The following is a 14,478-nucleotide window of genomic DNA, read 5'->3' as shown; positions in this document are numbered from 1 at the left end:
CACTTCCAAGAGTCAGATTTTAGTCAAGTGAGATCAATATTAACAGAAGACAAGTTTTCAGTTGACCAGTTGTAGGAGGAATAGCCCTGTACCTCAAACAATAAAAATTAATAAAAGGAAATAAAAATTCTCATGACATTAATGACTTTTACTCAAATCATGAGTGAAGGCTTGAGGCCTTCTCCTGCTCTGCCATAAAAGGATACTGGTTATTGGTTTATGTTTCTTTTCCATTCTATATAAAAAGAGTGGTACCACTGCAACCTTAAGCTCAGAAGATCAAGGGGGATATTTTGGTGACATGGCCTTCCAGGATTTGGATTCCAGATCCTTCTAGGATTTGGATTCCAGAGCAATGTAGTAATGATGCTCTGAGTAACAGAGTATCTCTCAGGAGTGACCTCCTGGGTCCCAGTAAAGGGATTAGCTCAGAGATGGGTGAATCTGGCACAGATGCTACCTTAGGATGGGAACTTGGTAGAATCAATGCTATTTAAGAATTGAGATAAATTTTGAATCTACTCCACTGGCTACAAAGGTGGTATAGGGAGATGAATTCTTTCTCCTTGGAGAAAAATGCCTTCTTTCATCTCAGAGCTTCAAAGTAAATTTCTTTTTGTTAAGTGTTTTAATGAAACTAGTAATTAGTACTAGTAATGAAACTAGTAATTACTAGTCCCTAAAAATAGAGAGGAATACAGCTGATGGGGGTTCAAATGTTAGTAGCAAAGATACCCATAAACTTTCAGAGTATCTCCAAACCCTGAGGGGTAGATGTTACATCCTAGATGGGGAGAAAGGGAACCAGAGCATACTTGTTTTTGCTTATTCTTGTACCTCATTTCACTGTGATTAAAATGCTTTGTTATCAACCTTATATAAAACATTGGGGGTTCTCAAAGTAATATGTGTGTGTGTGTGTTTGTGTGTGTATGAATGTGTGTGTGTAATAAATGGGAAAAAGCAGAATTTAAAAGTTTTAATCTTACTGTGGTATTAGGGCTCTTTTTGTTGACCGATTGGAGATGTGCCTTTTGTATATATCCTGTGGAGGAAAATTTCACTTTTCAATAATCTAAAATATTAATTATTGCTTTTATAAAATGAGAATCCCTAACTCTACTGACAAATTGAATGAATGCCAGCACCCAGTGCTCAAGACATCTCAACTTTACTGTTCCTTTAGAAATGATTCTGATCAATTAAAATTTTTATTGTCTGTTTTTTGTTTTTGTGCTTTGGGAAATATTAAACCATTTTCATTCGAATGAATAACAAATAGATTGGCTCAAAAATAAATATGGTGGAATCATTCAGTGAAACCCTCCAGAGGGATCCTAAGTTATTTGTACTACAGAATAAGTAGGTTCAATATTGTCTAACTTGAAAGCAGACATTTTGAATAAAATGGGAATAATCCTATGCCTGATCCAATAACATACAAAATACAATTATTCAGAAACATGTTTCTTCTTCTCCCCCTCCTCCCCACTCTCCTCTATTTCCTCCCTTGCTACTCCTCCCCCTCCTCCAATTCAGGTTTTCTTTTCCCACAGTATCGCCAAGTAGACTGACAGCCACAGCATTCTTGCCATAATGGTATGTTTCCCATTCCTCATTCCCACCTGCAGCCTGCAAAGACCTTGGGTGGTTTAGTTTGGATCAGGACAAGCCCTACAGCTCCTCTGGCCTCCCAGGGAGTTGATGACCCTCATTTGCCTTTCTTTATAACTCCAGTATTGGAATATATGAAGGACTTAATATATGAAGGACTTCATCAATGCTTACTGATGACTAACATCTGTGTCTGTTTAAGCCTCTGTGGGAGGAGAAGTAGGGGAGGAGACCAAGGTGAAGAAGAGCATAGGGACCTTCAGATCTCTCAGTTTCTACATATATGATCCCATGAGAATCCTTGATGACCCATAATAGTGCAGGCAGAGGTGGGTTGGAACCAGTTCATATGTGGAGAGCCAACTGTTAAATTTTCAGGTTGCTCATTTCCACTTTGGAAATCATCAGATACTACAGATTAGGGCCTGATTTATTATTTTTTGGATCATCTAGGCTCAAGAAAGTGATGGAGATTATGTTAGTGCAAATTAAAGTTAAAAGTAGGTCAGACTTTTTTAGAGTCAGAAGTTAAACATTTACCAACACACCCCTGGAAACATGACTTTTTTTTAAGGCTCTGCAACAAGGGGAAAAAAAATCCAACAAATTCAAACTGACAAGAAAAGTTTTGCATAAACAGTGAAGAACTGACTTGCCTGAACTCTCCAAATTTCCCTCTAAAAACTTTAAAATAATACCTCAAGACAAATTCTGAGTGAGAAACAACAAAAAAGGATGGAATGAAACTATTTTTCATCCCCAAACCACCGAGAAATTCAGAAGGAAACTGTCCCTAAGGTGATAGTGGAAAATAATCTGATAAGGAGTCCGTTTTGGCAAGGTTAACAGTGGGACCTTGGGACTAAAATGTGGTAACTTCCAGAGCTCTCCACCCACAGATGGTAATTAGGTTAAACAATTGATTAGAAGGAGATTTTAGAGGTCTCTTTGCTGGCATTGGGTAGAGGACTTTGTTGCATTGCCCATACGTACTTCTTTGTTGCAATCCCAGGGAGAACAGGGACAGTGGTCAAATTTCAGGGCAGAAAAATGATGCTTGTGATTTCTCACAGACAAAGGTATAGACCAGGAGAGCAGTGAGCACATCTCTCCTTAAATAATATCATCTTGGAAGAACTGAAAGTATACAGATGCTTAACTAGCTCTGAGAGTAGCAGCACAAGAAACAAACTAACAAAATACCCTAAAGCTTGGTGCTTTCTTCACACTGAGATCAGAGTTCAAATTTAACATAAAGTTAAAAGTCAAAGAATAGATTAGAAAAACTGAGGAAACAACCACAATCACAATCATCACCAACCACAACTGCAAAAAACAGGACCATAGGAAGTTATTATGGTGAATAAGAAGGTCAAAATATAAACTCAGAAAACAACAAAGTAAAAACAGCTGCATGCATGAAAAGTGTCAAAGGAAAATGTGAATTAGTCTCAGGACCAAAGGAATTTCTAGAAGAGCTCAAAAAACATTTTGAAAGTTAAATAAAATGGTGGAGAAAACACTTTGAAAATAAAGGAGAGTGATATAAGAAATTCATGAAAAGAGAGTCAATAACTTGATATAGGAAGTACAAAAAATATTGGAGAAAATAATTCTTGATAAAAAAGAATTGATCAAATGGAAAAAATGCATAAAATTCACTGAAGAAAAGAACTTCTTAAAAAGTAGAATTGGCCAAATGAAAAAGGAGATACAAAAACTCACTGAAGAAAAATACTTCCTTTAAAAATTAGAATTGGGTAAATGGAAGCTAGTGATTCCATGAGAGATCAAGAAACAAACAAAATCAAAAAATGAAAAAAAAATAGAAGAAATGTTAAATATTCTACCTTAAAAACTACTGGTCTGGAAAATAGATCCAGGGGTGATAATTTAAGAATTATTAGACTACATGAAAGTCAAGAACAGAAAAAAGAGCTTAGATATTATGTTTCAAGACATCAATGAAACCTGTCCTGATATTCTAGATTGTGAGAGTAACATATAAATTAAAGGAATCCATGATTACTACCTGAGTTCCCAATATTTAAACTCCTAGGAGTTTGCTTTTTTTGTGAAGTTCCAGAGTTCCTAGATCAAGGAAAAAATATCACAAGCAGAAAAAAAGAAATAATTCAAAAATCTTAGAAGCACAGTCAGAATGATACAAGATTTAATAGCTTCTACACTGAAAGATCAGAGGGCTTGGAAGGTGATATTCTGCAGGGCAAAGGAGCTAGGATAATATCCAAGATTTCTCTACTTAGAAAACTAAGTAATTGTCATGTAATGAAATAAAGGACTCCATGTAATGAAATAAAGGATTCCTGAGAAAAGAACAGAGTTTAATAGAAAATTTGACTTTTTAGAGGAACAAAAAAATAATCAGGTAAGAGAAATGATACAAAACTAAGTAAGTTACATTTTCCATGGGAAGATGATACTTGTAACTCCTAAGAACTTTGTCATTATTAGAGCAATTAAGAAGAGTATCCATAGACAAAAAACACAGGTGTGAATTGACTATGATGGGATGATACATAAAAGAATAAAATTAAGGGGTCAGAAAGATGGATGCACTGGAGAAGGGTGAAAGAAGAGGTAAAATGGAGCAAATTATCTCATATAAAGGAGGTACAAAACACAAAGGGAGGGAAAAATGGAGAAGCATGTTCTGGGCAATGCTTTAACCTTATTTTCAATGGAATTGGCTCAAAAAGGAAGTAATATATACACATTCAGTTGGGTTAAAAAATTGATGAGTGTACTATGAAATGGGAGAGGAAGAAGAAAAGAGAAGGGAAGGGGCCTGATAGAAGGGGGGGAATATTGGGAAAGATGATGGTCACAAGCAAAACAATTTTGAGAAGCAACAGGGTGAGAGAAAGATGGGGGGAAATAGGATGGAGGGAAATACACAATAATCATTCCTGAGAAAAAAATTTTACAATGATTTTTCTGATAAAGGCTTCCTTTCTTAAATATTTGGGGAGCAGAGCCAAACTGATAAAGTCCCCAGTTGATAAATGGTCAAAAGATAGGAAAGGCAGCTTTTAGAGGATGAAATAAAAGCTATATAAAATCATATGAAAAATGATCTAAATCATTATTGATTAGAGAAATGCATGCTGCTGCTGCTGATCATATTTGTCCTTCATTATTTTTTTCTTAGATGTTTGTAAGGCAATGGGGTAAAGTGACTCGCCCAAGGCCACACAGCTATGTAATTATTAAATGTCTGAGGCTGGATTTGAACTCTGGTACTCCTGACTCCAGGGCCAGTGCTCTATCCACTGTACCACCTAGCTGCCCCTGTCCTTCATTCTCGAAGAAGACCATGACATCAGGGAGGTGATGCCATGACAAGAATTTGAATTGAACTTGATTAAGGGGCTGCAGTGCTAAGTCATCAGCCTCACTTTCTCCTCCAGAGTCAACTGGGTCCAGTGGTCAGATATGAACCAGAAACACTGGAGATGACTCTAGATGCAAGGTAATCAGAGCTAAGTGACTTGCTCAAGGTCACTCAAATAATAAGTGTCTGAGGTTGGATTTGAAATCAGGTTCTCCTGATTTTAGGGCCAGTGCTTTACCCACTACCATCTAGCTGTCCCAAAATGCATAATAAAACAACTCTGAGGGACCAACTTCTACTTATGAGATTGACTACTTATGAGAGGTTGTAGAAAATTTGGTGGAATTCTGGAATTGTGGATTGTTGATGGTATTGTGAATTGATCCTACAATTTGGGACTATGCTCAGAGAGCAATAATATTGTGCATGTCCTTTAATCTAACAATACCAATATCAGGCCTCTATCTCGGAGTTCTTGATAAAGAGAAATAGCTATGCACAAATCTATGTAGCAGTCCTTTTTGTGGTGGCAAGATATTAGAAACTGAGGGATGTTCATCAGTTGGGAAATGTTTTAACAAACTGTGTATGATTGTGATATAAATACTATGTATTATAAAAAATGATGAGTATGATGCTTTTGGGAAAACCTGGAAAGAGTTACATGAACTGATTCAAAATGAAGTGAGCAGAACCAGAAGAACTTTGTAGACAATAGTATCCATTGAATGATGGCTTGAATGATCAACTTATTCTAAATACAGAAATCTAAGATAATTCCATAGAATTTATCATGTAAATGCTATCCATCTCCAGAGAAAGAATTGTTGGAGTCTGGATGCATACTTTTTAAAAACTTTTTTTCTTTTCTTTTCTTTTTGATCTGTTCTGTCTTTCAACAACATGACTAATCTTGAAATATGTTTTGCATGATTACACATATATAACCTATATTGAATTGTTTGCCTTCTCAAGGAAGGGAGATAGGAGGTAAATTAAATTAAAAAGTTAAAGAATGCTTTTATTGTGCCCTTCAAAGCAAAATAATTCATTAGGGAAAAAATGTTTATCCGATGCTGCACCAAGGCATGTTGATAAGTGGAGGTTCATTATGACAGTGGACCCCTAATTTTGGCAGTCCAAAGAAATTGTAAAGCCCAATCAAAAGTCTGATAAGAGATCCCAATACAATTTCTACTGACTAACAGCATTCGGGACAACCTTTAGAGTGGCTCATTATCCCAGAGATGACTGCCAGATGAGTTTTTCCCCTTTCCTTATACTCTTAGCTGTGAATACCCTCTTCCCCTTTGGAATGTAAGGTTCTTGAATTTAGACTTTATCTTTATTATTGTTTTTTGAATGATTTATTATTAAAGACTTGCTTATTTGGCTTTTTGTTTTTTCAGCTTAGTCTAATCAGTCCAAGTTTTGTGGTTTGCCAAAAGAGTCTTCTAATACTTATGATTGTTTTGAAATTTTGAAGTATCTCCAAAATAACTATGTGAGTTTAAATGGAATACAGATTTTTTTAAAGTGACTTATTCTTATCTTTTACTGACTGGGAATAGTTGTACATGATCAAATCATCATGATCATGATCAATATCTTTTTCTTCCCTCCTCTTCCTCTACCACTAAATCCATACCTGAACCAGTGGAATGGGTCAAAATAAGTCCTAGATCTAATTTTTAATAAACCTAATAAATTAAAAAGAAGTTGACATGGAGAAATATGCAAAGGAATATGAGCACAAAAAACTTATAAGTAATGAATAAAAATATGAACAAAATGTCATAAATGGAAGGCATAAATACTTCTGCCCTTGATTCCATCCATTCCTGTTTTCGGTAATAGTTTATCCCTTTAATCAAATTTTCCCATTGCTGTATTTTTCATTTTATTTCATGCTATCTACAATCATTCCATTCCTATGAAAACTTTCACTTGATACTAGTGTAATACATTCTTTATACCTTTATTCATATTTTTCTTTTACATAATGGAGTAGATGACTTTGATTAAGTTCAATTCTATCAGTTTACACGTAAGGAAACTGAAGTCCAGAGGGATACAGTTGGTTTAGAAGCTGTTTAGCATCTATGCTGAGCTTGGAACTCAAGGTTCTTAATATTTATTTTCTAAAACTAATTACTAATTCAAAAACTTTTCCCAAGTTTACCTCTTAAGCTACCATCCTGTATCTCTCCTCTCCTTCTCTGCTAAATTTGTAGGGGAAAATTTTTTTTTCCTTTCACTCATTTTTCAAGACCTGGCAATCTGACTTCTAAACTAGATACAATCTTTACTCATACTCTGTGAGCAAGTCACTCTAACACATGACATAGAAAATACTTTTAAGATTGGTACTTTTTGGATATTGTGACAGAAATAGAACTGTGAAAGTCTTAATTACTCTAATGAATACATTGATTCAAGACTATTCTAAAGGGACACATCATGAAAACTGCTATATACTGAATGCAAATTCAAGCATATTTTTTCACTTTTTTCCTTTTTTTTTAACATAGCTAATATGTAAATATTTTTTTCATGACTTCATTTGTACAATGAGTATCATATTACTTGCCTTCTCAATGGGTGAGGGAATAATTAGATGGAGAGAAAAAAATTTGGAGTGAAAAATTTTTTAAAAGGAGGGCTAAATATATATATTATATATTTATTTGTAAAGATTGTAAGTTGCAGAGTAGATACCAAGTCATAGAGGGAATTTTCCCCAAGGAACTAAGGAGGAGTTCTCCATATCAATCAAATAACAGCCCTGGTAAAATAAATAAATAGGTAGATGGATAGATAGCTGAGTTAATGAATGAATAAATAAATAATTAAAGCTCAACAATACCTGAATTATTTATTTTACTGGGTTGCTGTGAGGACTTGTAGAGTAATCAAAAGAGTTATTATTCTAATGAAACATTGCCAAATATGAGAGGTAAGAGGAGAGGTTTGCACTCCCCCCCCCCCCAGTTTTTTCCATGTTGTCTGGTCCATGAGGCAATTCCAGATCTATTAGGAAAATTTCACTTGTAGAAACCACTGATAACATGACTTAACTTTTTCCAAGCTGCCTGAGGGAATCCTAAGATGGGCTCCTTGCAAAAAGCATCCATGCTACTAAAATGTGTAAAAGTTAGCTAATCTGATTAAGTCTACCAGCAACTGTTTAACTATCCCTCTCCTCTTTAAATATCCTGAGAAAATCACCCCTGTGTATCACTGCAACAGTATGAAGCACAGCCAGATTATGGAGCTACCTTTTCCTTGGTACAGCCCAGGTTAGTTGCTATCTACACCCAAGGGAATAAGAACTTCTCTAATAACCATCTTTAAACTATCCCACTATTTTCAACCTCTCTTCCTACTTCCTTTGCTCTGGGAGGGATATGTGTGCATGTGTATGTATATGTATGTGTGTGTGTGTGTGTGTGTGTGATGTGTGTATGGAGTGTCTATGTCTCTGTGAGTGATGTATGTGTATGCATGGTGGTGTGTGGTGTGTGTAGTGTCTGTGCATGGGTGTGTGGTGTGTGTGGTATGTCTGTGTGTGTGATATATGTGTTCTGTGTGTGGTGCCTGTCCATGGGTGATGTGTGTGATATGTATGTTGTATGCATGTGTGTGGTATGCCTGCATGGGTGTGTTTGTGATGTGTGTGTGCTGTGTGTGTGTGGGGTGTCTTCTGTGGGTATGTGTGTGTGATGTGTGGTGTGTTTGTGATGCATGTGCATTGTGTTTGTGTGTGTTGTGTGTATGTGTACATGTATGTGGTATGTCTGAATGTATGTCTGATGTGTGTGGTATATGTGGTGTGGGATATATGTGTGGTATATATGTCTATGAGGAGGGAAGAAATGTGTGATGTGTGTGGTGTATGTATGTGTGGTATGTGCATGTGGGTGGGTGTACATGTGTGGTGTGTGGTACACATGTGTGGTGTGTGTGTGTATATGTGTGTGTTTTGGCCTCTTTCCATATGACTGCAGGAAATTGTTTCATACTCGCTAGGACATAGGCATCATTCATCCATTGGTTAGTCATGTCATTGGCAATATATTAAGTACTGCCTAAAGACATTCTTTTCCTAAACTAAGATATCATTCAGCCTCATCTGTTACCTGTCTATCCAGAACTCCTTTCTCCTTTCACTTCTCTAGAAAGTCTGCCTCACGTTAATGTCCCATTGACTCTTCCTTTGGCCATGCTCCTCCAATGCCCTCTCTTCCTCAAGCTTCCCTGCTGGAGGCAGAAGATGCTCCTCGCCATCATAAACAAGGTCCTCAGAACCTGCCTATGGGGAGGCTTTGGAGCCTTAGTTCAGCTGACTTAGGCTCAGGGCATGCACCAATCAAGGCAAAGTTTGAGCTCTTTAAGCTGGGTAGCATGACCAAATACAGGAGGAGGTGGTGATGGCTTCCTGCATCACTATCTAACCCAATCAGTCTGAAGCTTGAGAGGTGGATGGATCATGGAAAGGAAAGACAATTTCTCAATGATACTGACTGACAATAGCAATTCATTTTCTTTTTTGTCATGATCTAAATTTCTAAGATAAAAGGAAGCACCTCCAATTTAAGCATCCTAAATGTCTCTTCTCATAGTCACCCTCAAGCCCCATCATCCCTCCACTCATAAATTTTATTTTGCTGAGGTGAACTGCTTTGTGACCAAGAAGTTACAGAAAAGCCAGACTAACTTTGTGAAGACCATAAAAATAAACTATTTTAATAGGCACATAAATTAAATGATGATCATAGAAACAATAAGGTTGTCTAGCTTCTGCATAGAAACCACACTGAAATATTCCAGGTAACCTTTTAAGCAAAGTCCTCATTTCATTACATTCAAAATAATGGCTGAATGAGGTCCATTCAGATTCTTCACCTCAGTACTCTCCTCATCCCAGCAGTGTTTACAGTAACTCAGACTTTTACAGTGCTTTGTCATTTAGGAGGGTAAAATTTTAAACTTCTACTGTTACTTGGAAAATAAAAATAAAGCAATAAAAGCATTATTTACATTCCATTGATGTTAGCAAAATAATTATTATGTTTCTGTAAAAAATAAATTATGCTTTTTATGCAGAAGCATCATTTTTTATTAAAGTAATTAAACAATAATTATAGTCCATTTTTGGCAGTGTTCTCAAAGGCTTTTTCTTGCCCTTCTTGTAACATGTAAAATCATATGAGATACAAGCTGTTTCCCATATGAGGCTCACCACTTATTTTTGCTGGAAGAAAAATTTCAGCCAGGAAAAACAAAAATAAAAACAAAAACCTAATAGCAAAACATCTTCTTCGATGTATAACACACACACACACACACACACACTCACATACAATACACTTACATACGCACAAATTCAGTAAGAAATTAGATCTTTTCCAAGGTCACCTATTTGGCTTTGTGTTGTGCATTCTGGTAATCAGTGTTAGGTTTGTTCTCCACTAGCAGGGCTTTCAGTCTGAGTCAGGGTCCCTTCTTTACTTGTTTACTTGCTGAAGTGCAAGAAGCGGGGGTGCCCGGGCCCTTTATGAAAGGGGCCAGAGAGGGCCCAGGTCGCAGCTTTGTGCTGAGGCTGCGGGGTGTCTGACTCCCAGGCCGGGGAAGAATCCAGATCCGGACCGCCTAGTCCCCAGATGGAAGCCTGGGAGGCGAGTTGAGCCCCTGGGCACTGGCTGGGTTGGAGAGCAGATCCGGGCTTCCCAAGGCATCTTGCTGTGGGGCTGCCTTTGCCAGCTCACCTAGGGAAAGGACAGGGCAAAGCCTGGATGGATTTGAGTCTCACTCATCAAACGCCAGTTATGATTACCCCCGAGTAAGGCCTGTTTGGCAATTTGGAAACTGCCCCTTTTTCCGATGTTTTTTCTTCTTGGTCTTAGCTTTTTTCTGCTTTTTTTCAGCCTTGGTCTTGCCTGGTTTCCTTTTCTTCTCATCTTCTTTGTACCAGGGCCCCCAGACTCCTCCATTGAGTCTGGGGTTACTCCTTGGGTCTTTGGGGGGATACCTGACTGGGACTGCTGTTTTATTAAACTGGGACAGTCTCCGTAAGAGCTTCTTCACAATCCCTGGATACCTACTGGAGAGGTCCACTCGCTCGTAGGGGTCGGCCGTGATGTTGAAAAGCCAAACGCTTTTGCCGGCCGACCAGGAGATCCTCTCGTTGTGCCAGCGATTGGGCCCAGCGTTACTAAAAGACTGCGGGGGAACCCAGTCGCTGTAGCCCGGATTCCCCGTCAAGAGTTTCCAGTGTTGTACTCTTATTGCCGACTGGATGGCTGTGTTCCAGATCCCAAAGCCTGCTGCCAAAGAACCATTTTTGGCTTTTGTGTAAATGGGGTCAATGTTGTGCAAAATGTCCACTCGTGGAGAGCGCCGGCCTTCACTTATGGTCTCCCAGATGTCATACCCATCGAGCTGTGTGTCCTCGTCAATCCAGCCTTCGGCCAGTGTGATTAGGGTCGGATACCAATCTGTGATATGCACCAACTCTTTACATATGGTTCCTTTATTTTTCAGGAGAGGGCTGTGAACAAAGCCCACTGCTCGGATCCCTCCCTCCCAATAGGTGCCCTTGCTTCCCCTGAGAGGCCAGTTGCTTCCTCCTGCCATGGGCTGTCCTCCATTGTCTGAAGAGTAGATGATAATGCTGTTGTCATAGAAACCATACCTCTTTAAAGCTAGGGTCACGTTGTGGATGGCTTCATCTAAACAGGACAGCATGGCCGCGTATCTCCTCCGGTTAATGTTGATAATGGATCGGTAATGTTCAAAGTACTTTCCTGGTGCCTGAAGTGGCGAGTGAACAGCCTGGTATGCGATATACAAAAATATAGGTTTCCTGGGATTGTGAGAAGCCAAAATCTGCTGCACTTTCTGAGTATACATCTGTGTTGAATATATACCATTATCGTGGTCCCAAGCAGCATTGTCATTCTCATACAAGTCATACCCACACATTCCTGGACTGTCACATTTATAGTGTGTATAGTAATCACCACTTCCCAGGAGGGAACCAAAAAAAGTATCAAATCCTCTTTTGGTTGGCATGCATTCTTTCCTATAAAACCCCAAATGCCATTTTCCAACCATATGAGTCGAATAGCCAACTTCCTTTAGTTTCTGAGGTAGGGTGGCATTATCCAGAGGTAAGCAGTTGGGCTGAGTAGGTCTTATGATGGAGTGCTGAAGTCCTGTGTGTATCTGATACCTTTAAAAAATAAAGAAAATGCAAGCTGTAAATAGAGGACAGGTATATTTTACATGGATTAAACAAATTTCTTCAGTAGTCTTTGCAGAAAGTAATATATATATATATATATGTATATATATATATATATATATACACATACACATACACTATAGTTCTATTGTTACTATAGAAAATAACACCTTTTAGAAATACTTATTAACATTTAGTTAATATCTGAAATGTGCCTCAATCATTGTTCCCTAACTCATGGATTTCTCCAGTGATCTCATGTTTTGTATGAAATTATCAATGTAATTTAATTCAATTTAACAAACATTTATTAAAAATCTACTATTAAGCTATTCAAATATTATACTATTATACTATTAAAAACAAAGTTTTTTTCAAAAAATATTACTTATCTTCAAGAATCTTACATTCCATTTTATATTTTTGAAACATAATTGACTTCATGAAACAAATGCTTTTCCCCCCCCTTTTAGCAAAGAGCTAGAAACAAAATAGATGCCCATCAATTAGGGAATGACTGTGTCAATTGTGTAAAATAATATAATGGAATATCACTAAGGAAAGGCTGAATATGATGAAAATAAGAGAAGAGAAGATTTAAATGAAAATAACAAATATTAAGTAAAATGATGTCAACACAAGAACAGTAACAACAAAACAATGACAGCTAATTGCTGAGGATTTATAGTGACCAAGAATGACCTCAAAGAAAAGATATAAGAAGGTGCTTTACCTTGTCAGCAACTTCAGTTATTCATAGAGATGTGGGACTACTGGGGTGGAATGCTGCATGTCACATCAGGATTTTTGGATCCATGGTTAACTTTGCTGAATAGTTTCTTTGTTTTTAGTGTGTTTTTTTTTTCTTATAAGAGGTTGTTATAAGGGCAAAGAGGAGGGGTATATTGGATAATGAAGGGGATAAAAAAATCAAAGATATCATTAAAATTATATTTTTAAAAATACATCTTAGAAGATTTTAAAGACTAGGGAATTTTATGGACAGGATGTAATTATAAATACAATATGTATTAAGTGCTTCCTGAATGCAAAATACTATGTAGCATCTATTGTATACTCTAGGAGATAGCCACACTACCATAATCCAGGAAATACATGTAATTTACATTATATACTACTTGGACTTTAAAGGCTCAGTAGAAATTCAAGTAAAAAGTGAATGGAAAGACATTTCCAACAGAGAATTCCAGATAACAGTATTAACAAGGTGTTGTTGTTAAGCTCCAGCATAGAATTTACAGTGAGAGTAATGATAACATCTACAACTGGAAGTAGGATGATGTCATATTAGAAAACTCTGAATGCCAAGAAGTAGTGTCTTAATTTTTTGAAAGAAACATTTGGAGGTAAGCAAATGTCAGCAACAAAGATGGGGAGAGTTAGGTTTAAGATTAGCAAAATAAATTGATTGTTGGAGAATTAAAGAAAAAAGTCACAAACTGCTTATGAGGAAATAGTATAGGAGCGATGGCAGAAAATGAGAATTAGGCCTGTGAATTGAGGAGAACAGAATGAATGACTACTTGGATGGGTTATCTTTAGTGGAAAGGCAAATATGATTATTAAGGGAAAGAGAAAGAAAGAATGATGACTGAAAAGTTTGAATAGATAAGGAAATCTATTGAAACCAGAATTGGGGTTAAAAATTCCTCAAGTTTTTTTCTCATCAAAAAATTAATTAACAAAAGAGATATTGTATTCTGACATTATAAATGCATAAGATTGCAAAGATATTTTATACTTGGAATTTATTTTATTCCCACTCAGAACTCAATCTTGTTAGGGTGGGAGATTCTATAGTGTTCTAAACAAGGTTCAATTTCTTTTTTATATATACAATTTCTATTTCATTAGTAGGGCAAATAACTATTAAAGAAAGGGAAATGAAGAAATTCCCTTTCCAAGGTTCAATTTACATTACAGTCATTAGATACTTGCAGCTGTGCTGACATGTTTTTCATTCAAAAGACTACTGAGTTGAGGCTAGCCACAGAACTTTTCATTAACTACAGCAATCAGGTTAGGGAAAAACCAAAAGAAAACATCAACAACAAAAAATATCTTTGATCTTCACAATACATAATTGCAGGAAAACTGTGCTAGATTAACACTGATTAAATGTTAAGTGTTAAGAACTCCTTTCCCAAAGAAATAAAGAAAATTAGGTCTTACACATTTTCCTCAACGATATTTTCAGTTTTTTGTTTTTAGCTTTTGATTTATTTTTCATTAAAACCCCTTG

At 36.8% G+C, this 14,478-nt stretch overlaps 1 protein-coding gene across 1 annotated transcript in view; it reads right to left on the bottom strand.

The window, feature by feature from the left end:
* Positions 1-10,107: 10,107 nt before the first annotated feature.
* ARSJ (arylsulfatase family member J) overlaps positions 10,108-14,478 on the bottom strand; it is a 116,879-nt gene continuing 112,508 nt past the window's right edge. Inside the window, exon 2 of the mRNA XM_074228623.1 lies at positions 10,108-12,203. Within this exon, the coding sequence (XP_074084724.1) occupies positions 10,802-12,203 (1,402 nt within the window). The 3' untranslated portion in view covers positions 10,108-10,801. The remainder of the gene's footprint in view (positions 12,204-14,478) is intronic.

This window comes from Macrotis lagotis, chromosome 3 (assembly GCF_037893015.1).
Source record: "Macrotis lagotis isolate mMagLag1 chromosome 3, bilby.v1.9.chrom.fasta, whole genome shotgun sequence".
NCBI classification, from domain to species: Eukaryota; Metazoa; Chordata; class Mammalia; order Peramelemorphia; family Peramelidae; genus Macrotis; species Macrotis lagotis.
This window is presented reverse-complemented; position numbering and strand designations above follow the sequence as displayed.